Source organism: Lepus europaeus, chromosome 4, assembly GCF_033115175.1.
Source record: "Lepus europaeus isolate LE1 chromosome 4, mLepTim1.pri, whole genome shotgun sequence".
Taxonomy (NCBI): Eukaryota; Metazoa; Chordata; class Mammalia; order Lagomorpha; family Leporidae; genus Lepus; species Lepus europaeus.
The window spans coordinates 165411281-165438893 of NC_084830.1; the positions used below are offsets into that span (position 1 = coordinate 165411281).

Below are 27613 nucleotides of genomic sequence, written 5' to 3' on the forward strand. Positions count from 1 at the left end.
AGAGCCGTCCCTGACGGGGGAAGAGCGCGGGGCGGCCCCACGACCCACAGAGCCGTCCCTGACGGGGGAAGAGCGCGGGGCGGCCCCACGACCCACAGAGCCGTCCCTGACGGGGGAAGGGCGCGGGGCGGCCCCACGACCCACAGAGCCGTCCCTGACGGGGGAAGAGCGCGGGGCGGCCCCACGACCCACAGAGCCGTCCCTGACGGGGGAAGAGCGCGGGGCGGCGGCGCGGGGCGGACGGGGGAAGAGCGGGGGGCGGCGGCGCGGGCCTCGCGCGGCGGGACTCACCGGGCGCCTCGGGACTCACAGAGGCGACGCGCCTGTCCCCGCTGCGGCACCCGCGCGGAGGGAGGCCGGCCGCTCTCGGCCGCCCGCCAGCTCTCGCGAGAAGCCGCTGCCCGCGAGCCCGGCACGTGCGGTCGGAAGGAACGGCGCCTTCACCGGACGGCCGGAGTCCGGCACGAGGGCGGACCCCGCGGGCTGCGCAGTCAGCGCGAATCGGTGCCGTCTCTGATGTTGCACGCCGCGGAAGGCAGCCAGGAGTGCAAACAGTGAAATCCGCAGACGGCGCCGCGGCCACACCTGAGAGGCAGGCGGCGCTGGGCCGGCGCCGGGTCCCTGGCGGAGCTCCTGTCAGAGCCGCCGCGGGCTCTGAGGACCGGTCCGCACTGGGGAGATCTCGCTGCGTCTCTCTACGCCTTTCTGCCCTTCAAAGAAAATTTTAAAAATAAATGTAAAGTTTTTAAAAAGAGCTATGGGTCGAAAGCTAAAAAAAAAAAAAAAAAAAAAAAAGAGAGAGAGAGAGACGAGACAAATAAAAGCCAGCAATAAAACAATAAAAGAGCATAGTGAGACACACCATGCTGATGCTATTTAAGTAAAAACGCAACATAGGACTCAGGGCAAATTGATCTTTTAATTTTAATGCAATTTCAATCAAAATTCCAACAATATTTTGGAGATAGACACAAGTTAATTCTAGTTTGTATGGCAAAGGAAGGAAACTGAGGAATACATTTTAAAAATAAAATTAAAGTATCATTTGGCTAAATCACAGTGCCTGATTTTAAGACTTACTATCAAACTAAAATAAGCAAAGCAGAGTGGTTTCAATGAAGGATCAGACACAAAGACCAACAGAGCAGGCTAGGGGCCCACAAACGAATCCAAGAATTGGCCAATATTTGACAAAGATGCAAAAATGTTTCAGCAAGCATTTCAGCACTTTGTTGGAGTCAATTGATGTCCATATGCAATTTAGAAATTCTCCAACCAAATTCCCTGCGTCTGTAAGTCATAGATCAAAATACAAAATGTTCAACCGTAAGACTTTTAGTAGAAAACTTTGGTAGAGTCCTTAGGATACAAAGACCTAACGTGTAAGAAAAAAAACTGACAAGTCAGACATAATTTAAATTTAAACCTTTTTGCTGAAATTCACTGTTAAGAGAATAAAATGTCATGGTATAGAACGGGATAAAGTATTTCAAGAATTATGTCAATCAAATTACTTCTTTCTGTAATCGATAAAGAACACTCAAAACTCTACAGGAAGAAAGCAATCAACCTAATTCTTTAAATGAGCAAAATTTTCAGCCAATTTTAAAGTATATATGGGTGACAAACAGAAGAAATGATATCCAATATCGTCAAGCATTAGGAAAACTAGGACCACAGTGAAATGCCACTGCACATCTGTCAGTATAGCTAAAATGAAACTGACACTGTTGGGTACTGATGAAGGCACAGAGTGTCTGGAACACTCACAATGCTAGAGGCATGCATCAGGGCCCCACCTGGAGAGCAGTCTGCCATTTTCTTATAAAGGTGCACTTCTGCTACGACCCTGTAATCCCACTCCCAAGTATTTGCCCTACAGAAACCAGAACTGATTCTCCATGGAAACTTGCATGCAAATATTTATGGCAGCTCTATTTACAATTCCCAAAACTAGAAGCATTCATTCAATCAATGAACAGATACACAAACTGAGGTCACCCACACAACAGAATTCCACTCAGCAAACACGAGGAATGAACTATTGATGCCACAGATTCTGCTGGTTAGAAAAGAAACAACTTTAAATTCAACCACAGTACCTTACTCTTATGTTTACACATCATTTCCAAGAGATAGGCTGTGGTGTTAGAAATGTGAATGGTTTCCAGAGTCAAGGGGAGGGAGGGAGGTTGTTGCGGAAGCCCACACAGTGGCACTCGTTGGGCAGTGGAGCTATTTGTGTTTTCATCTTGGCAGTGATTACATAAATGTATGTGTGAGCACAAAAAACCCACAGACCTGCTCACCAACAAATCTACAGCTGTGCTTTGTGATAAATTTAAAAATAAACCACCAAACCATCTGAATAAAGCCTTACATGTGTATCCATAACGACACATATACAGCATGTTTACTCTTGAGAAAACAATGTCTGGAAGAAATCATCAGATTTGAAATTCATTTATTTTTCTAGATATGGAATACAGAACTAAAGCCCAGAATGCCCAGGTTTTTGTCTCGGTCCCTTTGTGTCATGTGCGTGGGACTGGGACACTTGTTGCTCTGGTTGTGGTGTGATTCCATGACTTGGGTGGAACCGGGACACTTGGTGCTTGGGTTGTTGGAGTGATTCTGTTTCCAAAACAAAGGCAAAGGAGGGGCATGGTCACTTCAGTGAAGCAGCCTGGGTAATAAAATGAAACCTGTTCACAATGGACAGCTTACTGAGCTGATTTACCACCCCAGTGTTGAGCTTGTTATTAATTATATAGCGTGATCCCCAGGGCTTTGGTGCTCACTGAATTGCACCAGACAAGAGAGGAAAGACCCAAGGATGGGTGCTCCTTGCACACAGGACAATGGGACTCCAGACTTGCTAAATGCAAGACAGAGCTCTCACTGTGTCTGGCGTCATCCCCTAGGCCTTAGGGATCATTCCAGGAGGATGACAAGGACACCTCCAAGGCCCAGCCCAGGCAACAGCAGCCCAAACTTCTTAATGGCCCAATTCACAGCCTGAGGCTTAATGAGCCCTTCTCCTCTAGGGACTGTCCCCAGAGGACTCTGAGCCTGAGATCTTTAGTTCTATGGGATTTGCTCCTTCAGTCTTAAAATAATGATTCTTAAGATCATTCTACTTGGGAGAAAAGTGCTAATTCTGAACCCCTGTGATTAAAATCAACTGCTCAGCCACCCTCCAGTGTGGTCCTTCCGCACCCAGGGAAGCAGGCCTGACCCAGGGATCATTCAGGTCCTCCCTCTGGTGTCCCACTTCCCAGCAAATCTCAAGTCCTGATCATTCCATTCTCCTGAATTCCCAAAATCCAACTGACTCCTCATCAGCACGATAGTGTTCTTAATTAAATTCTCACAGCTTCTCTCTGGAGTCATCAGAAGGCTTTTCCTCCTCTTGTCTAAGAAATGCCTTGAATGGCAGCAAATGATCTGCCTGCAATACACAAACGATGCCTCCGTCTTTCCTAAAGGCACTCATTTCCTCTCTGTGTTGGGCAAAATAAAGTCCCAGTTCTTCAGCTTAGTGTGAGGGGAGGGTGTCCAAAAGCAGCCCTTGCCTGTGCCCCAGCCGCCCCCTAGGAGCCTTACAAACATGTGCAGCCCCTGGGCCCACTGCGCCTTCGTCTTCTCCTGGCCTACAACATCCTCTCCATTCCTTGCTTGTGGCACCTTCTTCCCATTGCTTACCCTCCACCTTGTTCATGTTTCAATACACAAACGGGACACCATCTCATACAGGAAAACAAAACTTCAGTGCCCAAGACGAGCCCTGCATTTTCCTTACATCACTCACAGTTTCATTGTCATTGTCCTAGTCAGGCAGAGTCCTTGCTGAGTGAAGAGGGAAAGAGTGAAAGAAGTGACAAATCACTCAGTATGTGAATGATTAATTATTCATCCTTAGTAATACCCAAGTATTTTCTCAAAGCTAGAATTTGAGGACATCAGATATGTGTATCACTTATAAATACCACAGACAAGGAACCACATACTGTTTTCAGACTGTTATAGTGAAGCTTGATTTTTATTCTTGTTATGAAATTGACAGTCACTGTGCAAAGCATCGTAGGAGAAGAAACAGTAGAAAGTTACATTGTCCCTGCCTGCAAGGACACTAACTTTGGAATTTACAATTATTTAAATATGTGCAAGTTCTCCACAGGTCTCCTGTGGCCCGGAGCTCACTCCACTTGCAAACCCCTGGGAGTGGGGTCCGCTCATGCTGGGGGAAGAGAAGAAGGGCTCCGCCAGCCCCGTGACCAGGGACTCCAGCGTGGGAGGCGTCTTCTCTGTCTTCCCCAAAGCAGACTCACGTCCAGAGGGTGGAGGGCTCTGCTTTCTTCTGAATGGACCCCACCATTCGTTCTCACACTGAACATGTCTGGTGTGAGATGGAAGAGCAGATGTCAGTGTCAAAAAGCTCAGCAGAAGCCTGCAGGGGATTTTCAGACTCGACGTAGCATCAGCTGTCGTACTGTAGGACATTCTGAAATTCTGCATCAGGAAGCACCAGCTGAGCATCTGCTGTTAAAAATTAAACCCTGGGCTGACGCCGTGGCTTAACAGGCTAATCCTCCACCTTGCGGCGCCGGCACACCGGGTTCTAGTCCCGGTTGGGGCGCTGGATTCTGTCCTGGTTGCCCCTCTTCCAGGCCAGCTCTCTGCTGTGGCCAGGGAGTGCAGTGGAGGATGGCCCAAGTGCTTGGGCCCTGCACCCGCATGGGAGCCAGGTGCTTCTCCTGGCTTCGGATCAGCGCGATGAGCCGGCCGCAGCGGCCATTGGAGGGTGAACCAACGGCAAAAAGGAAGACCTTTCTCTCTGTCTCTCTCTCTCACTATCCACTCTGCCTGTCAAAAAAAAAAATATTAAACCCTGGCGGGGAGGGTGCTGTGGCATAGCAGGTAAAGCCACTGCCTGCAGTGCCAGCATCCCATATAGGCGCTGGTTCAAGACCTAGCTGCTCCACTTTCAATTCAGCTCTCTACTACAGCCTGGGAAGGCAGTAGAAGATGGCCCAAGTCCTTGGGCCTCTGCACCCACATGGGAGACCCAGAAGAAGATCCTGGCTCCTGACTTTGGATTAGCTCAGCTCCGGCTGTTGCAGCCCTTTGGGAAGTAAACCAGCAGATGGAAGACATCTCTCTCTCTCTCCTTCTCCCTCTCCCTCTCCCTCTCCCTCTCTCTGTAACTCTATCTTTCAAATAAATAAAATAAATATTTTAAAAAAATTAAACCTTGGAGACTGATTCTCAGAGACGCTCGCTCACAGGTCTGGAGGGCAGAGGGCATGAGTCTGCATTTCCCAGGAAGGAGCTGTGAAGGTGACAGAGGCCCTGCCAGGCCCCCGTAGCAGACGCAGACAGAGCAAAGCCATGAGGAGTGAGGACAGCACAGGCCAGTCTGGGGGACAGCCAGTGTGACCACGGCTGCAGGATGGCAGCATCCCCCAGGTGTCCTACCAGATGGGCTGAGCCGTTGCCTGGCCGCCCCAGCAGATCACACCTTCCTGCAGTGTTGGCTTCCCGGTAAAGAGCAGGTGCCTCCCCACAGGCCCCACAACCACCTTCACAACAGGAGAGTGACAGAGCAGAAGGGTTTCTAGATACTTTCCTCTTTTTTTTTTTTTAATTTTTGACAGGCAGAGTGGACAGTGAGAGAGAGACAGAGAAAGGTCTTCCTTTTGCTGTTGGTTCACCCTCCAATGGCCACCATGGTAGGCGCGCTGTGGCCGGCACACCGCGCTGATCCGATGGCAGGAGCCAGGTACTTATCCTGGTCTCCCATGGGGTGCAGGGCCCAAGGACTTGGGCCATCCTCCACTGCACTCCCTGGCCACAGCATAGAGCTGGTCTGGAGGGGCAACCGGGACAGGATCGGTGCCCCGACCGGGACTAGAACCCAGTGTGCCAGCGCCACAAGGCGGAGGATTAGCCTAGTGAGCTGCGGCGCCGGCCGATACTTTCCTCTTAATATCTCCAAAACCATTGGTTGAATGACTCTGAAATATTTTTTTCCATTTCCATCTGGACATTTTGTTATCTCACAGACTTAGCCTTGATCATACTCTGTGGACTTACTCTGCCCCATAGTCCAAAAGCGCGAAAGGGCATCCTCTACAGTTTTGTCTGCATCTCCACAGCGCGGCCCACATCTACCCTTGGATGCTAACCTGTGCAGCAAAGTCCTGAGTGGGTGAGGGGCATGAGGAGCCAGCCTGGAGCGACTCCTGACTCTGGAAGGCAACATTTCCACCACCTAGAGAGTGAGCTAGAGAACACTGAAGCAGAACTTTGCTGAAAACAAGATCAGAATCACAATTGTGCAAGGTGCCCAAACAAATGGATTTCCCTATCCATGAGAAGAAAGGTAAATGTGGTGGAGAGACCACCTGCTCTTGCTGACGTGGCCTTGCTTAATCTACCATAATCCCCTAAGGAGGGGGTCACCGACCCCATAATGCAGAGGCTCCGAGGGCTAGCTGCTGGGAGAACGTCTGGCCCGACCTCAAACACCACCTCCCCAGGCTGGTCTGCTGCACCATTCGCTCCCAGTAAATGTGGCAAACATCCTGAATGCTGCAGGCAGGTTCCCAGATGAGATGAGAAGTGGGATTTTTATTCTCTCTAAAACAATGGTCTAAATCTGTCCATCATCTGTGACAAGTGAGCTCTATAAAGATAGTGGATCCTGGGCAGTTCTGACTCCAGAAGCTGAGGGAGAATTTGGCACGGAGGCACCTGCAGACACCTACAGGCAGGAGGAGGTGAACAGCAGGGGCAGGGCTGGGCCAACCTCACAAGCACTGTGCTTCCTGGTTCACTCTACTCTGGGCATTAATTCTCGCCTGATAACAGCAGCTCTGAGAGAAGTCTAGAAAACCATCTACAAAGATCGGGCATCCATAATCCAAAAACCCAAAATGCTTCAAAACCTGGAACTTTGAGCACTGACAGGATGCCAGGAGTGGACAATTCCACTCCTATCACGTGACAGGCCACAGTCAAAATGCAGATGCACTGGAAATACGACATAAAATCACCTTTAGCCTGCGTATGTAAGATGCACGGGAAACACAGATGAATTTCTTGCTCAGACTTGGGTCCCCTCCCCAAGATACCTCTTTATGCATAAGCAAACACTCTGAACTCAAAAAAAAAAAAAAAAAAAAAAAAAAAAAAAAAAAAAAAAAACTCCACAGCACCTCAGTCCCCAGTGTGATAGGGACATGAGGATCAGGCTATGTGAGGGCACCTCCCTTAGTCTTTCCCACCCCCTTTTCCCACCCCAGGAGTCTCCTCAGCGCCCCCTTCATGTCCTTATTCCTTAGGGTGTAGATGAGGGGGTTGATGCTGGGCGTGACGATGGTGTAGAAGAGGGTGAGGAACTTGCCCTGGTCTTGAGAGTAGCTGCTGGCCGGCTGCAGGTACATGTAGATGATGGTTCCATAGAAGAGGGAGACCACAGTCAGGTGGGAAGAGCAGGTGTGGAAGGCCTTCTTGCGCCCTGCGTTGGACTTGATCCTTAGCACTGCGATGGCAATGGCACTGTAGGAGGTGAGGACCAGGGCGAGTGGCACCAGGAGCAGGGCGACCCCCAGGACAAAGGCAAAAGTCTCCACCAGCGTGGTATCCTCACAGGACATGGCGATGAGAGCAGGCATCTCACACAGGAAGTGGTCCACCCTGCGGCGCCCACACCGCGAGAGCTGTACCGTCTGAGGACACATGACAAATGCGTTGACAAAGCCACAGCACCAGGCCACGGTCACCAGCTGTAGGCAGAGACGCGGGTGCATGAGCACCGTGTAGTGCAGGGGCCGGCAGACAGCCACGTAACGGTCATAGGACATGACGGCCAGTAGGACACACTCAGTGGAGCCCAGCACCATGTAGATGTAGAGCTGGGCCACACAGCCGTGGTAGGTGATGGTCTTCTCTGGTCCCCACAGGTTCCACAGCAGCTGGGGCACGATGCTTGTGGTGAAGCAGAGGTCCAAGAAAGACAGGTTCCCCAGAAAGAAGTACATGGGTGTGTGCAGCCTGGTGTCCAGCACCGACATAAGCATGATGGCAGCGTTGCCCACCAGGGCCAGGACGTAAAAGGCCAGGACCACAGCAAAGAGAACGACCTCCAGGCCAGGCCGGTCAGAAAAGCCCACCAGGATGAACGGCTGCAGGTGGCTGGCATTGTACCCACCCATGGCCTTCACCAGCCACTGTGGAGCAGCTGCAGCAGACTGCCTACGAGGACAAAGGCCGGCTACGCCCTGGACTCTGCTCTGGCCCTTCCCACGTCTGTGGAGGCAGGAGAGCCACTGGCCCTTGCCACTTTGCTGCCGTTCTCCTGTTGACACAGTGCCCCCAGAGGATGGAGGAAGAATCGACTCGGGAGCTGGCCTGGGGAGGCTGGTGTCTGAAGGGAGATGGTGAAAGTTCAGTGAAAAGGTTTGTTAGGGGCCAGTGTTGTGGCACAGCAGATAGGGACACTGCTGCAGTGCTGGCACCTCATATGGGCACCGGTTCATGTCTCAGCTGCTCTACTTCTGATCCAGCTCCCTGCTAAAGGCCTGGGAAAGCAGCAGAATAGGGCCCAAGTGTTTGGATCCCTGCCACCCATGTGGGAGACCAGGAAGAAGCTCCTGGCTCCTGGCTTCAATCTGGCCCAGCCCTGGCCTTTGCCACCACTTGGGAAGTGAACCAGTAGATGGAAGATTCCTCTCTCTCTCTCTCTCTCTCTCTCTCTCTCTCTCTTTCTCTCTCTCTCTCTCTGATTCTCAAACAAATAAATGTTTACTAAAGTTTTGTTGAAATGCTTAAGTGTTAGGCAGATCCCTTTCAGATGGTTATGAGACCCTTGCAGAAGAGTTTGCATTAAGGGAAACTGTCAACCATGTTCCAAACAACGTGCAAGAACTCACGATGTGGCAGACTGAGCAAAGTGTGTTCCAAGAGGAGAGCACATAGGACTGAATGCAGGCCTGGGGGCTGGGCTTCATGAACGTGCAGGTCCAGCTGCTCCTTCCGGTCGTGACCTCCTCGACAGGAACCGGTCACCCTTGACCTGTAACAGGAAGGTCTGCAAGTGCGTGCCCTCCTTCCTGTTTGTCTTTCCATAGCATGGCTTTTCCTTCGCAAGACGGAAAGGAGGCCAGATTCCCCAACTTTCCCCCACAGGTCCATGTGGCTGGTGACATTGGGTATATGCCCTGAGCACTCTCAGCCACTCACACTTGCAGTAGCCTAAGCCACTGTCACTGATGGGGACTCAGCCCACCCAGGACTGTACATGTTGTGAGGATATCAAGTGACTTACGGGAAACAGATGAGAAGGAAGCAGTGGGAATGAGGGTACAGGGGCACTCAGGAGGACACACAGCTGCTGCAAGCCTGCAAATCCTGCCGGGAGACACATCATGAACTCTACCCGTTGGAGCTGGGAACTCTGCATCTCCCCACTCATTGGTCCAGGCACAGAAGGCTCAGAAAGGGCTCAGGGTAGAAGTAGTCAGCCATGACCCAAGAGTGAGGGGCCTTCTGAAGGTGCACGACACTCCCACTCAAGGTGTTGGTTCTAAAAATTAACTTGTGCTTCTCCCCATCCACAGACCTGTCCCAAGTTCTCAACCAAGTTCAAGAGGCCCCAGGAGAGGCAATGACAAGCTACTAGTTCATTCAACAGCCTGAGTCTCTGGCTAAAATTGCAAATTTACCATGTAGCCATCTACTCAAAACTGTTTATTTCTAATGCTGTGTTCTCTTGGTCTGTGCACCCACACCCACAGTTCCTCTGCATTTTGCCTAACAAGCATTCACCTGTGAATTGGGCACCCTGTTAGCCCACAGCTCCAGCTCAGAGCCATGGAACTCCAAAGGATAGCCAGGAAATTGTTTTAATCCTTTAGTGGGTTAGTTAGCCCAAGACTAAACGTCTACTAGTTTTGAGAACTTTGTCCCCAAGGTCTGAAAGGGATTGATTCTGGCAGAAGCAGAAGCCATCAAATGGCTTCCATGCTGACTCAGCAGGACTGCATGCACCAAGCAGTGAGGCGCAGGGCACGCCCTGGACAACACCCATAGACTTGTGTGGAACTCCTACACCTAAGGCTTCAGGCCGTCCTCACAGTAGCCCTGCAAGGTAGGCCATACCCAGCAGCAGAGTCTTTGTGCCAGAGACAACAGCCGCCAAGGCCAAGAGGAAGACAGAGCACCCAGCACCTGCACGGCAGCTTCTTACCAGAGTGAGTCCAGGATGCCAGTCCCAGCTGTTGGCTTACGGTTCCAGTCACTGCCTTCCTGCCCTGAGCCCTGCAAGCTGTGGTTGCTTAAAGGTGACATTTACCTATGTGAGGTCCATCAACACAAAGCTCATGCTTGACCTGCGGCTGTGCCAACCCAGAAGCACACGGAGCTTCCTGTTCAGTTCCACTGTTGTTTTGTTTAAGAGACCCAGAGGCCTCAGGGGAAGCCTTAGCCGAGAAGATGGGGCCAGCCCAGGATGAGGAAACAGGCAGCACACACTGATTTCTGATCTGCCCTGGCTTTGCTGGGATTTGGTGCATTTGTTTGTGGACTGCAAGCAGCAGCTCTGTGCTGTCTGGTGTCCTAGCACATGTAAATCCTGAGGGAAGCCACCACAGAGACAGCCACGCATCCATACACAGGGGACCAGAGGCATACAGAGGACCTGAGACTTCCCAGGGGGCATCAGCCCTCCTCGCTCCAATCCCATAGCTCAAGATAAGGCAGCTAATGCCAGTCCCATTCAGTTGCTGGATTGCCCCAAGGAAGTTCCAGTGAGTATTCTCATGGGGGACTGAGCACAAAAGTAAGGACAGTCCCATCAGCCCCAGGCCCCATCCTGCCTTAATGAGCCCTGGTGGGGAAGAGTTTGCAAGAGAAAGGACTGGGTATGGTGTGGATGGCTGGAGGCGGCATCTGGGCAAAGCGCCAGCCAGGGTCCAGGGCAGCGCCTTACCCCTCACTGTGTAGTGGCCTCTGTGGTCAAGGGGGTGGTGGCACAGCCTTGGGCCTGGGGACAACGTTCATGCTAAGCTCTTTGGGATGACTTCAATGCATCATCACCTTGGGAATCTGGACTAGCCTGGGGTCTCGAGGGAAGCTGCCACCAGTGTGTCTGCAGAGACAAGGCCTTGGGGACAGGTGCTCTCGAGGGCCCCTGGCCCAAGGAGGTAGTGTGGCCAGGTCCCAAACAAGGGCTCAGGTTTTCTGGAAGAGAAAGTCCATTTCTGGGTTTCATGGAAAAATGGAAGTTGATCAGTTTCTTTGTTTGGTCCCTGATTGAAAAAATTAAAGCCACGGGAGTGTGGGAAAGCAGCAACCCCAAAGGGCTGAACCTGCCACTTGTAAAGAATGGGGCAGGGGACACAGGCACAGGAAGCTCTGGGGTCTGCCCATGCCACATTGAGAAGCCAAGGAGAAGTCACTCCTCATGCGCTCCACCCAGCCTGTCTCTACCGCCTCCTTGGCTACAGCCGCATCAGGAGGCTTGGAATCAGCCGGTCCCGCCCAGCACAGGTGACCAGCCAGCGTCTGCAGCTCCACCCCACCCCCATGCTCGCTACATGCGGTCTTCCTGGGGCCACAGCTGCCAGTCCCACCTCCCACAGGAGACCTCCCAGACAGAAGCACCTGGTGGGAAGGGCAGCCTTCCAAAACACAATTCGATCGCAAGGTTTTACTTAGCTTTTTTTTTCTTAAGATTTTATTTCCTTATTTGAGAGGTAGAGTTACAAACAGAGGGAGAGAGAAAGGTCTTCCATCCCTGGTTCACTCCTCAGATGGCCACAATGGCCGGAGCTGAGCTGATTTGAAACCAGGAGCTTCTTTGGGTCTCCCACGAGAGTGCAAGGGGCCAAATTACTTGGGCCATCTTCTAGTGCTTTCCCAGGCACATTAGCAGAGAGCTGGATCAGATAAAGAGCAGTTGGGACTAGAACCGGTGCCCATACGGGAGCTGGCACCACAGGCAGAGGCTTAGCCTGCTATGCCGCAGCACCGGCCCCTACTTAGCTTTTTTAACTGCATTAAGTCAAGATAGGAATCTCTTGAAAAGCAAAAGAAAATAGAACATATACAATTTTATGGATCCAAGCTGTTTACTTTATTGATTAAAAAATTATAATTGGAGTAGAAGTTTAGCCTAATACTAAAGACACCCACAAACCATATCAGAGTACCTGGCTTTGTTCTGGCTCTGGTTCCTGTTACCAAGTTCCTGCTAATACAGACTCTGGGTGGCAGCAGGTACTTGCCACGTGAGAGTCACTGAGTCCCTGCCACCAACATGAGAGACCCAGAATGAGTTCCTGGCTCCTGGCTTTGGCCCCAGTTGGGAAGCCAAGCAATGGATAGGAGATAGATATTCTCTCTCTGCTCTCTCTCTCTCTCTCTCCCTCCTCTATCTCCCCTCTCCCCTCTCTCTCCCTTTCAAATAAATTAAAAATAAAATTTCAAAAATAAAATCTTGCAAATATTTGAGAACATGGATATGCTTATTCTGATTTGAACATTTTACAATGTTTACAAGCATTGAAACACATCCAATTTTTATGCATCACTTAAAAGTAAAATAAATTTTTGAAATGTAATCTTGCATAGTTTTAAAAGGTAACTTTAGCCCTCAGTTTTGAGTGTGAAGAAATTAATTGCCACCGGCACTGTGAGTTATTCCAGTGTCAAGCAGCTGGGATGCAGTAGCTACCAAATGAGCACCGGCTCCCTGCGGCAACCTTGTTCCGAACTCTTCCCATTAAATAACATGGGATTTATTGAGGTGGAAGATAATTAGTAAGCACTCAAACTGTAATTCTGCACACCACAAATTACCATCTTAAGGGTTTTTTTCAAAGTATACAAATAACTGTTCAATGGATCAGCCCTGTCTTTCCTAGGACTTTGAAAACAGGTGGATCTATCTAAAACTGGAGACCCTACCACGGCCCCCTTCCCTTCTGTGGCAACAGCGTCTGAGGCCACATCCTCCACCAGAGAGAAGCCGTAAGGTCCACAGCACAGCTTGTGGGAAAAGAGGGGCCAGCACCAATGTCCACAGGCCTGGCCGCCCAGTCCTCCGTGGTCTGTTCTCCTTTCAGAACTCCTGGATGAGAAACGGGTCCTGTACATCCCCCCCCCCCCCCCCCCCCCGCCGCCGCCTGGAGGGAGAGGGAGACGCCCGCACACCACTGCTGGGAGCCCCTCAGGGGTCCCTTTCAATGGTCTTTGCAGTGCCTGAGCGATATTCTAGTGGCGCCACCTAGGAGCTGCGTGCTCCTAGCCGGGCAGACTGCAGTTATCCCTCCACAGGTGAAGGGATTCAAAGCTGGAGGCAGGAATTATGCACAAAAGCACAAACTCAGGCGCCAAGAAAGTGCAAGAACAAGAGGCTGGGGGGGGGGGGGGCGGGGGGTGTGGGCATGTGCGGCCGGTACTGTGGTGGAGCAGGTAAAGTCGCTGCCTGCAGTGCCGGCATCCCATATGGGCGCCAGTTCAAGCCTGGCTGCTCCACTTCCAATCCAGCTCCCTGCTATGGCCTGGGAAAGCAGTGGAAGATGGCCCCGAGTCCTTGGGCCCCTGCACCCGGCTCCTGCCTTCGAATCAACCAGCTCCAGCTGTTACAGCCAACTGGGGAGTGAACCAGCAGATGGGATCTCTCTCTCTCTCTCTCTCTCTGTAACTCTGCCTTTCAAATACATTAAAAAAAAAAAGAATGTGCATGAACAAACAGCTGAGGCTGAAGCAGACCCCAAACAAAGAGAAAACCCCTCCCTGAGGAAAAGCCCCCACCAGTGAAAAAACCCAAGGAGTGAAAAGCCCTCTGGCAAGGTCAGGCTCCCCTTTGCACCTTTGGGAGGCATGTTGGGGTGAAGCCCAACTGGACACTCCAAAGCGGGGAGCTCACTTCTGTGCCTTTTCTAAGAAATGTCAGAAGTGTCATGGTGTCAGGTGCCTGATGGGAGGGGACGTGCCCCCCAGGGTAATTTTATTATAATGACCTGAAGGTCATGGGGAGGATGGACACTTTCTGGAGCCATGTTGGATATTTCCAGCTAGCACTGGTTCCAAGTTGGCAACGTTGTGAGACTTGGCAGGGTACACAGAAAGGCCAGGGCTTGCTGGTGTGCAGGAGCTGGGCCTGCAGGGTACACAGACAGGGCTCCTGGGCTGTGCACAGGAAGGAACAGGGGTTTAGATGGTGCATAGGAGACTTGTCAGCAGGCAGGGCCAGGCTGTCAGATGGGCCAGCTGTCCTCTGGCAGGTCGGCCATGTCTGTCAAACACAAATGGGTCGGTGGGGAGCTGTCTACCAGCTGCTAGGCCTGGGCTGTCAGACCTCAGCGCCTCATCCGGGCTAGGTACCTACATTCCCATGACACTATGACAGAAATATTAAAGATGGATCGGTTACCGATTCTACGGAGACACCTTGATGCCTGTGTGGCTGTTTGAGGCCTGAGTGTATCTTGTTGTTCCTGGATGGTCAGAACCCACAGATGTATCCATGGAGATGAGAATGACAGCAGCTGATAGAATGAGCTATGGATTCCTCTACCCACATGCTTACCTGGAGATTCTCCTGAAGACAGGAAGGCTTGGGGCCACTCACCAAGGGGATGACCTACACCGACTTGTATCTGAAACTGGAGTCACCATGCAGTGGTGAGGGGAGGTGAAGGGAAGTCCAGAGGAGCCGCTGCTCTTGGACCTGCTGGAGAGGGAGAAGGGAGCCTCATCTGGGCTGCCCAGCGAATCCTGGGTGCTTTGGTATAAATAAAGGCTTTGGAAACCAACAATCTGTGATCCCATCTTTACTTCAATAGTTTCATGATTTTTGCAGATTATTGATCTATCCTTGTCATCAGTAATACGTACACATAATAGAATCTAATTCAAAGGACAGTTATGATGAAATGGAAAAGATCACATGTAAAATATTCTCACAGTGCTCACACACAGCTATTATTTATGAATCACTGCTAAATCTGTTGATTCTGAGCAAATCTTGAGAATGACAATGCAAATGGCCACAGGCCAAGCTGCAGATTTTCTGAGGCAGGAGCCAGTGGCAGGACCTGCAAACAGGACCAGAGCATTGTCATTTTCTGGAGTGACTGATAGTCACATTCTCCATGCAATTTCTTGGTTTTGTAAAACTGTCACAGGAGTTCTGGCTTCAGTGTTGCAGGAGGAGTCTGGGTCTCATCCCAAAGAGACGTAGCAGATTCTTCTTTTTGCCACATTCTTTAGAAATGGCATGACTCCCATGCTATAGCTCCTTGAGCTACAGCTCCTCCTCTCTGCCCTATTTAAGGAAACAGGGCAAGGAGGGCATCTGGCACTGCTCTTAAGACAGGACCTGGAACACCCTCACCCCACATTGGAATGCCTGGGTAAAGTTCCTCAATCCAGCTCCCAAAGTGAAGGCTCAAGTACCTGGTTCCCTGCAACCCACTTGGGAGACCTGGATGGAGTTCCAGGATCCTGGCTTTGGCAAGGTCCAGCCCAGGGCCATTGTGGGCATTTAGGGAGTAAATCCAATGTATGGGTCTCTCTCTCTCTCTCTCTCTCTCTCTGTCTCCTTCAAATAAAATGTTTATGAAGAAATGGGGCAAAATTTTATGGCCAGTGGTGATTTTTTAAAGCTTTATTTGCCAGTGATGACTTTGAAAATCAAAATGAAATACTGCCAGCACTCAGTGGGAAATCAACATCGGGTAGAAGGATATTCACGTCTTTATACCTCTGGAAGCAAGCCTATATTCCTCTCTGAAATATGGTAATGATGCTTTAGGGGACATGGATGCTTTATTTCCTCTCCCAGAGGAGTCATGGTACTACAGAAACTAAATATTAACCCTAGAGAACTGTGTGATCAAAGATATCTGGCAAATCCAGCAGAATGCCAGAAACAAATATTCCTCCGTTGCAAGGATTCTGATGTCCTTGTCTCCAACTCACATCATGACCAGTTTGCTTCCATTCTTTCTGCCTCCCGGAACAGTGCATGTGGGGCCTCAGCTGCTGTGCCCGCTCCTCTCGCCTGCACCTTTGCCGACAGCCTGGTGTGTGGCGGCTCATTCAGGCTCACTCCACAGGGACAATGCCATCCTGAAGAGAGCAGAAACCCCTGCAGCATGCTCTCTGCTGCAAACATAGCCCCTGGGCCAATTATCAGAGCTCAGGTCTCAGTGGGCCAAGACAGACCTCAGGAGACCCCTCCCATGGTAACAAATCCTCACTCGCTGGGCTGAAAAGGGCTGGTCCTACCCATCTCTCCATGAAATCCCAGCCTCTGAAGCAAATCCACACCTCCTGCCCTGGGATCCTCCTCCAATCTGGCTAGGTCCTCACCTCAGCAGCACTTGCTTCTTCTATCCCAGGTAAAGTGAGGGGGCCGGGGTGGGGTCAGACCTGGGCAGGTGCCACCACGCTCACTTTGGTGCCAATGACTGCCACGCAGGGCGGTGCTGGAGGTTCTGTAATGTGCTCAGCCCCAGGCGGTTCTTCTAGTTCATGGACATGGGAAACACTGGGCTCCAAATGCAATCATTAAGCCTGTCTTCCCCAAGGCCACAGAAGTGTCCAGGTCCCAGAAAAGATGATGGCTGGAACGCATATGCATTTTTAGAAGTTGGTGGCTAAGGAAAAGGCACCAGTGCAGAGACAGAAGAGCTGTGCCCCTCCCAGCACACACCAGGGCCTGGGAAACAGCAAGTGCTGTGCCAGTGTCACATACAACACAGCAGAAATGGAAGAGAAGTTAGTACAAGGACAATGTCATTTCCAAGAGGGCTGAGGCAGCAAAGACTGTGGGCGAGGTTTAAAGAAGCAGACAAGCTCAGCTGGACGGGAGCTCCAATGTAGCCAGGGTGGAGACGGAACCACTGACTGGATGGACACAGGCTACACGCTGCCATGTGAGTGACTGCACAGGCCAGCTCTGTGGTTCACACTCCAGCCACAGCAGGTGCTAGGGAGGCAAAGAACGCTTACCCACTGATCAACCTCCTCAGGAGCTCAGTGGCGGAAGAGGGGACCCAGGCTGATTGCGAGTGTGGAAGGACAGAAAGTGGAAAGCAGGCCCCTGTCACAGAGGAAGTGATGCCGGTGCTGGTGGAGTAGGATGTGGGAGGACAGAGAGAAACCACTATGGGCAAAGGAGCCAGGCCGGAGTGGGAGGCTGGGAAGGTGGTGGGAGCCAGTGGTCAGGATGAGGCTGGTGAGAGAGGAAGCTCAGGGTGGCATGGCTGCTGGGTCGGAGCTGGGCCTGGGTGCTGCAGGCGGATTGGGAGGGTCCCTGTGGGCTTGGAAGCAACAGAAGCATAAAACCCAGACTGCACTTTTCCTGAAGACAACGCAGGCGACTGGGTTAGGCAAGTGCCTCGCCAATAGAGGGAGCTCGGTAGCAAACCACAAGTGCCAGGCGCTCAGCCCAGGGCTCTGAGTTTCATGAAGAATCCTTATTTTGGGTCATCCAACAGAGATCAAACTGCTTCCAGCGGGGCTGGTGCACAGGGAAAATCCTCAGAGAAACAGGCTTTGTGTGTCGCTGAGCGCCTGGCCTCAAGGCTCACCTGTGTTATCGGTGACAGTGATCTTCCTCCTCGAAGGCTGGCTTGAGCTCCAATGTGTCCACAGATGGTCCTCATATAATTCACAGAGGACACCTGCTACAAGAAAGCTATGCATGGATGCTAGGACCTTCCTGCACCAAAACACACTCAGCTTCGCATTTCTGTGATGCACTAACTCTGCGAGGCACCCGTGGAAATGTGTGTCCGATGGTAAAAATGCTAACCATGTGAAGTGACACACATCCTTCAGTCAGCTGCACTTAACCATTCCACTTCAAAACCTCACTACAAGGTAACACACACTTTTATCTGTCTCTCTGAAACAGGTACATACACCTGAAAAGCATATAACTTTGTTAGGTGCAAAAGTAGCCCCTCTGGTTTTCAGTGCAGTTTTCCCCCTGGTACATTTACATCTTTCCACCCCCACCACAAGGGAAAGGTGTTGCTTCCTTGCGGCCCACACAGCTTGCCTGCGCAGAAATGCCACCACCACCACCTCCAGGTCCAGCTCACTCTGCTCCGGGCCGAGCACCAGACGGATCAGGGTAGACTCCAGCCTGAAACCTCACCTAAGCAAGGGTCCGCTGAAAAGGAAAGGAAGAAACACACAAGACTTGACCCTCCAGGAACCCCGGGAGAAGGGGAGAAGGGAGAAGCACACACAATGTAATCTTCAGATGTTGCATCTGCTGAACAGTCCTGCCCTCCAAGGACCTGTCTGAGCACACTGCTAACTTCCCTATGTAACATGAGCTCCAGGCAAGGTCACTAACCTGGTGCAGGCCACATCAGGCTCTGCTGACTCCCTGATTGGCTCACATAGAATACCTCATTAGCATGCACTTCAACCTATCAGGCAGACGTCTTCCTTTAGAAACACAACTATCTGTGCCACACAGCCCTGGTGGGCAGGTATCTCTTTGCTGGCACAGAGAGTTTCCTTGCCTTTTCAGGTTTATTTACTTATTTCAAAGAGACAGATAAAAGTGTGTGTTGTCTTGCAGCGTTGTTTTGAAGTGGAATGGTTAAGTCTGACAGACGAATGCCCACCTGAGCACACTGTGTTGGGCAGTGCTGTCCAGTCTAGGAAGGGTAGGAAGGGCTGACATGCTGCAGTGTACGTGAACCCTGACACTGCGGAAGTGAAACAAGCCAAGGGCAGACTCGCATAAGGGGCACTGAGGGCAGTGGGCATCACAGAAAGCAGAATGGTAGATGCCAGGCTCTAGGGCGAGCAAACAACAGGCAGTTGCTCTTGAACAGTATGGTCTGAGACTTGCCAAATACACAGATTCTGGAGATGTGTGGTGGTCAGGATGGCACAATGGCATGAATGCACTAACTATGCAATTAAATGTGGCTAACACAGTAAATATTATGTTAATTGTATTTACCGTTTTAATAAATGGAGCAGGCAAGAAGGAATATTGCATAAACTAAACTACATTTGATGGTCTCTGCCCTGCAGAAACACTCCACAGTTATGCAGCTGTAATAGCAAACCCAACCTCTGTCCCTCTGAGCACCCGAGTGTCCTTCACCCAGCGGGGCTGAAAGGAAATGTTAGGGAGTGACGTGAGGAAAGAGAAAAAAGAGCAGTCAGGGAGGGAAAGATAACAATGAGAGAGGGAGGAGAGAGTCAGGCTTCATATGGACAGAGTCCCAGGTGAGTAGAGAGGACTGGGCTCCATGCAGAATTTCTGCTCCTGACTAGGACATTCCGGCTTGCTCCCTCTTACTCCAATGTCTACTACCAGGAAAGCATTACACATGATCAGCCCAGCACCACAGAGCTGCTCCTAACATAGCTGAAGGTGGGGGAATGTGGCCTTGCAGTGGTTGAAATGCGAGTCTTTACATTTGTCTTCAAAACTTTCTTTCTGTCCAACCATACACAAGGTGGTATCATGGAAGGAGAAAATGTGAGTTTTTCCAGTGCCTTCATCTTGTTGGGCTTCTCAGAGCATCCATGGCTGGAGATCCCTCTCTTTGGGGTGGTCTTGGTCTCCTACATCATCACTCTGGTGGGAAACAGCTCCATCATCCTCCTCTCCCTGGTAGAGCCTAGACTCCAGACCCCCATGTACTTCTTCCTGGACAACCTGTCTGTGCTGGACCTCTGTGTCTCCTGCGCCATTGTGCCACAGCTGCTGGCCAACCTCTGGGGGCCAGAGAAGACAATCACTGCCTGGGGCTGCATCACACAGGCCTACCTCTTCCACTGGACGGGCTGCACCGAATGTGCCTTGCTGGCCGTGATGGCTCTGGATCGCTACACGGCTATCTGCCGGCCCCTGCAGTACATGCTCATCATGCGTCCCCGGGTGTGTATGCAGCTGGCAGCCACAACTTGGCTCAGTGGCCTGGCCAACTCCCTGCTCCAAGCCACACTCGCCCTACAGCTTCCCCGCTGTGGTCACCACACCCTGGACCATTTCTTCTGCGAGGTACCTGTTCTGATCAAGCTGGCCTGTGGGGATACGACTGTCAACAACCTATCCCTGGCCTTGGGAGCTGTCCCTTTTGCACTGCTGGCTCCCGTGTGTGTGATCATCTCCTACACATTCATCACGAGGGCTGTACTGAAGTTACCTTCAGCCACAGGAAGATACAAAGCACTGAGCACCTGCAGCTCCCACCTGGCAGTGGTCGTCATGTACTTTGGGCCAGCCATCTACATGTATCTCCAGCCCCCTGCCAGCAGTACTCAGGCCAAGTTCATGTCTTTCTTCTACTGCGTTGTCACCCCTCTGCTCAATCCACTCATCTACACCCTGAGAAACAAGGATGTGAAGGCAGCGTGGAAGAGGGTCCTATGGTCCAGGGTGGAGTGAAGTCTTAGAAAGTCGCATGATCTCAGTCTGTCTCCTGCAACAGCCACATTCATGTCAGTTACTTCTGGATGTCTACTTTTCCAAACGAGTATCCAAAGGAAACAGCTCCCATTTCCCAACATCAACTTCCCTGATGTCTACAGAACTAGCTTCTGACTAGAAAGGGCATTCTCTGGAATATCAAACAGTGACACTGTGCTCACTCCTGGCACTCTCCACAGACCGAGTGAGCTGCAGAGGCCATACATCTATGCAGGTGAACAGCACCCTCTTTTCAAATTCCTTCCAACAGGTCTGGCACTGTGGCATAGTGGACTAAGCCTCCACCAGCAGTTCCAACACCCCACATGGATGCCGGATCAAGCCCTGGCTGCAGGTAAAGCTGTGGCATGCAGTGCTAGCATCCCATATGGGCACCAGTTCGAGTCCTGGCTGCTCTATTTCTAATCCAGCTCTCTGCTGTGGCCTGGGAAAGCAGTAGAAGATGGCCCAAGTCCTTAGACCCCTGCAGCCACATGGGAGACTCAGAGGAAGCTCCTGGCTCTGCCTTCGGATCAACCCAGCTCTGGCCATTGTGGCCATTTGTGGAGTGAACCAGCAGATAGAAGACTTCTCTTTGCCTCTGCCTCTCTGTGACTCTTTCAAATACATATATAAATCTTTTTTAAAAAAAAAAATCCCTTCCTACAATTGCATACCTTCACCAGATGCCCTTACAGAAAATTTGCTAAAAATGTTAACAGATTCCAATAAGATTTCTAAATAAACCTTTTGTTGGATTTATCATGTCTCCAACTCAAACCATTTTAATCTCTCCTTCTTCAAATACCTGCCACCCTACAATTGATCTTATCTTGACATCGTCAAAGCCCTCACAACCCATCTGTGGCCATGGTGAGAATCTCAAAGTAACAAATTACTTCACTGCTCCCAATTTAGGACAAATATGACTGCATGAGTTTACATTTCCTATACATTTATGAGCTACCATATGTAGTTGTCTAATATTTCTATTCCACTTAATGCTTTGAGAGATAAGACAGCTCTCTTCATTTTACACTGACCAATAAACATTAGGCTCTAAATGCCTTAGACATAGCTAATGTGGGATAATGATTACATTCAGATCTGAACAAAGGGCTAAGTACAAAGACAGTGCCATTCATTGGTGATCAAGAAACACAGCTGTCTCTGTTGCATCTGACTCCTGCACCTACCAAAGTCATGTCATATCTACTTTTGCTCTCATAACAAAGAAAAGTAGAAAGGTTTCAGTTCACCAAGAAATTTGAAGTAAAAATCTCGTGATCTACCCATACTGAGAGCAAATGTTACCAAAAGCTGGATTCAAGCCTCTCTTTTCTGTAATGCCTTCACTGCTTCATGTGTATAAACAGACACTGACTCCCAGCCAGCATTTTAAGGGATGGAAGCAAACGCGAGGCATCTGCCTCAAAAGGGTCATGCCCAATCCCTCTCTCACCCTTAGGGCAGAGAAGGCAGTCTGGGAGAGTAGGAAATCAGAGCTCCCTCAGCTTATCCGAACTAGATTCAAGGGGCAAGTCTGGCTCTTATCAAGAAGCATGCAAGTTTAATTTTTTCACAGAAAATATGAAACCATGACAAGTCCCACTTATAGCTTTTGAAATGTAGCTTTCTGTGAGGAAGGCACACAGAAATACTCTGGCAAGATCCCTGACATTAGTAGGGGCTTATTTCTCAGACAGGAAATGTTGGAACTAACGAGCATGGACTCCCAAAGAGAGCTATCAAAGAGTAAAGCCAACAGGTTGCTCAGACCCTCACAGAAGACTGTTGGGGGTAAACAACCATCTTGAGCATCAACAACAAACTCAGTCTGTGAAACCCACAGGAGGGGCAGGTGTTTGGCAGAGCAGTTGTTGCTTGGAACACCTGCACCCCAGATCAAAGTGCCTAGGTTCCAGTGCTGACTCTGCACTCCATCCCAGCTCCCTGCTAATGTGCATTCTGTGAGGCACTGGTTGATGGCTCAAGTACACACATGGGATATCTGGGGTGGGGCCCAGATCCTGGCTTCAGCCTGGACCAGTTCTGGCTGTTGAGGGCACTTGGGGAGTGAACCAGTGCATAGAAGTTGCCTCTTTCTCCCTCTCCCTTTCAAATAAATATTTAAAAATACATTAAATAAATAAAAATAGGAGACCAGCTTATACAGGAAAGGGATTAGGTCAAACAAAAAACTACAATCCTGACATCAACAAACCAATGCATTCACTGCCCTAGAAAATCCCTGAAATGTCTGCAGTCCACAGGCAACCAACAGACAGCAGCAGCAGAACCTGTACAGACCTTAACACTGACCAGGGCAGCTTTATTCACCTCTCTGCTTCCACTGCCTCGAGTCTCTGCCACTTGGTAAGTGCTCAGCAGTCCTCCTGAGTGACCATTTGAATGTGTTTCCTCAGTTGTTATTTGGCTGTAAAGGCCACAAGTCTTTGTTTAGCTCTGCCTGGTTACACTCTAGGTACAATGACTTTTCCTGGGCTCGATAACACAGGTTTATAAACTGTAGTGAGTCCAGCCTATCTCAGCCATGGTGGTTTTTCTTGAATTATCCTCAGATGAACCTGTCTCCATTGCTCCGTTTAGGACTGAATATGTCCTGCCCCTGAGAATTTCAACGTTGAGGCCCCGTTGGGCCTTCAGGAGGTAATGGGGTCATGAGGGGAGTCTTCATGGTGACACTGGGGCTCTTACATGAGAAATGAGGAAGGCCATTCTCCCGGCCCCCGCCACTTTCTGACAGCTTCTGGATGCCAGGAACTGGCTGTCACCAGGGAATTCAACGTGCCAGCGCCTGATGCTGGATTCCGTCTCCAGAGCTGTGATAAGGGTTTACTGCTGAAGATCCCAGCGCTCCGGAACCCTTACAGCTGCCCAGGCAGATGAAGACGCCCCTTTCCCTCAGGGTTGTAGCCTGTGCCCTTACAGCCTGAGGCTTGGGGATCACTACAGTGCTTCCTGTCCACAGTCCTAGTGGACCCCCAGGCAGGCCAGCTGCCTGTGCTACGGGAGTCTCGGGAAGTAACAGAAAGTCTGGAACAAGCCACTGGGAACTGAGTGTGACACCGACAGGTGAGAAGCAGGCGCGCCTGACAACTGGCCAGCCCGGCCTGAGGGCCCAGCAGGTGCCATCGTCATCGCGATCTTCTACAGTGACAGGTGTACATGGCAGTGTTTAAAAGCCGCTTCCTGCGGTTGGTGAAATCTTTACGTTAGTAGCTTCCTGGGAACCACAGCCTGGTGACTCCCACGCCCCTCTTTCTCCCGCGGAAGCCCCAGCACCAACACGGGTTAACTGCACTTGCTTCTGCCGCCGCTGGCCGCAGGAATCACTCTGGAGTGCCGCGTCCCAAACACGGGGGTCCCAAAACCAAGGGCTCCGCCCAGCAGGACCTGAGCCCGGACTCCCGATAACCGGAGGGCCCCGCGGCCTCTCCAAGAGCCTAAGTCTGAGGGGCTGAGACGAGCGCGCAGGCCGAGAACCCCAAGGCTGAGTCTCCCTGCAGCAAACACGGAGGGACCTCAGGACAAGCGACCGGCAAAGCGCTGACGCGCGCACACGGCGCTTCCGGACAGGAAGGGGCGGGACAGCGTCGCAGCCAAGTGAGGTCACGGAAAAGCGCTCGGATTGGGCGATGGTAAACCCTGCCCGTGTCAAGCCTCGGGATTGGAGGACGGAAACACCCGCTTGTCTCCAGCTCCAGGAGTGGATGGCAGGCCCGCCTGTGTCGCGCACTAGGATTGGGGGGTGGCGGCGCCGGCCCATGTCAAGTGCTGGGATTGGACGATAAAACGCGGGTTTCCAGCGGGGCCGAGCGGCTGGCCCGTGAGGGGTCGGGGGGCTGCCGCTCGCCATCTTCCCGGGCCTCGGCAGCGCGGCGCGTGCCCGGCCGTGTGCCCGCAGGAAGCGTTTCCGTCGCCCCCGGAACGCGGGTGTGACCGGAAGAGCCTCGCTCCCGGGGAACTCCCGCCGAGTGCGCCGCGCGGCCGAGGTCTTCCGCTGTCGTCGGGGTGTGGACGGCGTGCCCGGGGGGTAGGCGGGAGTCACCCCGCAGCGTCGCGGCCGGCGGCCCAGGACGCGCACTGCGCTGAGTGCCTGGCTCCGGGCTTCGGCCCTGCCGAAGTGGGCATCTGGGGAGTGACCGGTGGACGGGAGCGTGCGCTTTCCCCCCCCACACACACACACTTCTGCCTCTCTGTATGTAACTGCCTTTCAAATAAATAAAATCTTAAAAAAAAAAAAAAAATCTGTGTATCTCTACTTCTCTGCTTGTTGCATCCCAGCAGCATCTCTCTCAGGCCTGGACTCTCCCTGAAGTCGGGGTTGAAAACGCGCGGGTGGACGCGCAGGGATGGCTGCGAGGACCGGCGCTGGCCCCGCTTTCTTCTCTGCACTCTGCCATGCAGGACATTTTTTGAAAGTCCTCTTGTTGGCCGGCGCCGCGGCTCACTAGGCTAATCCTCCAACTGTGACCGGGTTCTAGACCCGGTTGGGGCGCCAGTTCTGTCCCGGTTGCCCCTCTTCCAGGCCAGCTCTCTGCTGTGGCCCGGGAGGGCAGTGGAGGATGGCCCAAGTGCTTGGGCCCTGCACCCGCATGGGAGACCAGGAGAAGCACCTGGCTCCTGGCTTCAGATTGGCGCAGCGCGCCCCCTGTAGCGGCCATTGGGGAGTGAACCTCCTACAGGATCGCAAGCACCGACTTTCAGGCGTTTCTCTCTCTCTCTCTCTCTCTCTCTCTCTCTCTCTCTCTGTGTGTGTGTGTGTGTGCCTCTCTCTCTCTCTCTCTCTCTCTTTTAAAAAGATTCTTATTTTAAAAGTGTTAAAGAGAGAAGGAGAGACAAAGAGCGAGCTTCCATCTGCTGGTTCACTCTCCAAATGGCCACAACTGCTTGCGCTTCATCCCAGTCTCCTATGTAGGAGCAGGGGCCCGAGCACTCGGGCCATCTTCAGCTGCTTTCCCCAGGCCATTAGCATGGAGCTTGTTGGGAAGTGGAGCAGCGGGACACAAACCAACACCCGTTTGGGATCCTGCATCACAGGTGGCAGCTTCACCTGAATCCTCCCAACGATGGCCCCTGTCTCAGTGTCCGGGTGCTACTTGATGCAGTCCCCTAAGGGGGTTTCAGAAGTTATTTTAGAACAAAAGATGACAGAGCAGAAGCGGTCTTGCTCCCTGATCCCAGAAATTGGGAAAACAACGTTGTCGAAAAGAAAAATAGGTACTTACTGAGCCAGCCTCCCCAGTACTGCGCCCAAAATATCAGAAGTACTCGCTAAGACCAGAACAAGCAAGAGCAACGGGCTGCAAGGCTCAGGACGTGGACGGATGATCCACGAGGTGGAAGGAGGAAGCCAGAGTCTTGTGTGGAAGCTGCAGCACAAGACTGGCTGGGACTTCTGCACACAGAGATCACTGCCGTGGGGAGGACCAGAACCTGCGGACCGAGGCTGGACGCTGCAGAGCACAGTGCACTCGTCCAGCCCACGGAAAGAACAGTAACAGAGTCGGACACATATCGCAGTGACTGACATACACTATAACTTTACGTGCAGTTAATATCGAATAAATATATCATTCTTATATAATTTGTATCACTTCTTGATGAATCCTAGCAGTAAAAATGATCCTTAATTGGCAAAGAATTAATAAGGCACATGCTTATCTGTCATTTATCTTTGGTGAGTTTTTCAGCACAAGAAGTAAGTCCTTGGTAAGACCAGCACTGTGCATCCACAGCCACTGCTGGCCTTTGATGGATGTCGTGATTTATACAGTTTACATAGTTGCAAAAGCTACTTTTCATCTGCTTAATTCCTTCTTATTAAATAAGAAAGTAACCATCCATGTGATGTCCAGATTCTTATCCTAAAATATATAGACAGCACAGAGACAGATGAGAAATAGAAAAAAGCTAATCCTATATACTTACATTTTGGATTTATACCCTATCATGGAATCTGTCATGTAGGAGAGCACACCTCCCTACACATGTGTGTACCATCCAGGGGCACGCAGGGATCTACTGAAGAACACCCACACATGCCTGAGTTCAAGGCCTGGAGTGCATGTTCCAGGGACGAAGAAGGTGAGAAGGAGGGAGAAAGGCAAGGAGAGACCCTAAGTCTGCCCAGAAACACCCCCCACCCCACAGTGGGCCCCACCTCACATCTCTGCAGAGTCCTGGGTCGTGTGAACTTCCAGAACAGGGGCAGCGTAAGAATGAAACTTCCCTTAAGTGATAGGGACAGCATCCCACTAGAAAGACTGGACAGCAAAAGAAACAGTCAACAAAGTGAAAAGGTAACATGATTAGGAAAATAATATTTGTACACCATATATTGACATAAAGGATTCATACAACCTAATGGTAAGAGAACATAACCTGGTATCAAACGTGGGCAAAGAGGGATGGTTGGAGTGCCTGCATCTTACAGTGGAGTACCTGAGGAGTGAACCAGTGGATGGAAGATTCTTTCTCCCTCCTTTCCTCCCTGCCTCCTCCCTCTTTTCTCCTCTCTCTCTCTCTTTCTCTCTCTCTCTCTGTAACTGTGCCTTACAAGTAAATAAAAATAATTTTAAAAATTAAGTGAGTACATTATAGCTGCTTTTTCTGTAGGGGAGGGGAACAGGTAACCACTGAGAGGATGGATGTGTTAACTTGTTTGTAGTAACCATCTCATAAAATCAGGTTGCATATCTTAAATATACCCAATAAAATTTATTTTTAAAAGAAAAAGTCTTATTTAAGGGGCTTTCCACCCATCTGTTGAGCTAATTTCTTATCTGTATTTAGATACCTATTTAATTTGATTCTAGACAGGATGGGTGATGGGGTGTGGCCAGAGATGACTTGCACGATAGCTGGGAAGAGCAGCACTATCTGCTTTCTCTTCTGGATGGCCTGGGAGCACTGACGGCTGTTAGTTCAGGACACCAGCCTAGGCAGTCGTGGTTACAGACATGTCTGGAAGAGATGATACATTCATTGTCCTGGAAAATTCTCTAGGGGTTCTAAGGCATCAGAAATGTAGAGTAGCTGGCAGTTGTAGCTCAGAGCCATAGTCTCAAGTGACCTGCAAATCACAACATTTCACACATGCTAAGATCAGTCGTGACAGGC

General features: G+C 51.1%; 2 protein-coding genes across 2 annotated transcripts; one reads left to right on the plus strand and one right to left on the minus strand.

Moving 5' to 3' along the window:
* Positions 1–306: 306 nt before the first annotated feature.
* LOC133758860 (putative olfactory receptor 2W6) lies at positions 307–8219 on the minus strand. Its single transcript, XM_062189996.1, has 3 exons — positions 7303–8219; positions 2103–2124; positions 307–585 (listed from the first exon to the last, which is right to left on the minus strand). Exons 1-3 carry the CDS (start codon positions 8217–8219, stop codon positions 307–309), a joined length of 1218 nt encoding a protein of 405 aa, XP_062045980.1.
* Positions 8220–9529: 1310 nt separating this feature from the next.
* On the plus strand, positions 9530–20446 carry LOC133758861 (olfactory receptor 2G3-like). The gene is made up of 3 exons (XM_062189997.1): positions 9530–9540; positions 11511–11566; positions 19527–20446. Exons 1-3 carry the CDS (start codon positions 9530–9532, stop codon positions 20444–20446), a joined length of 987 nt encoding a protein of 328 aa, XP_062045981.1.
* The last annotated feature ends 7167 nt before the right edge of the window (positions 20447–27613 follow it).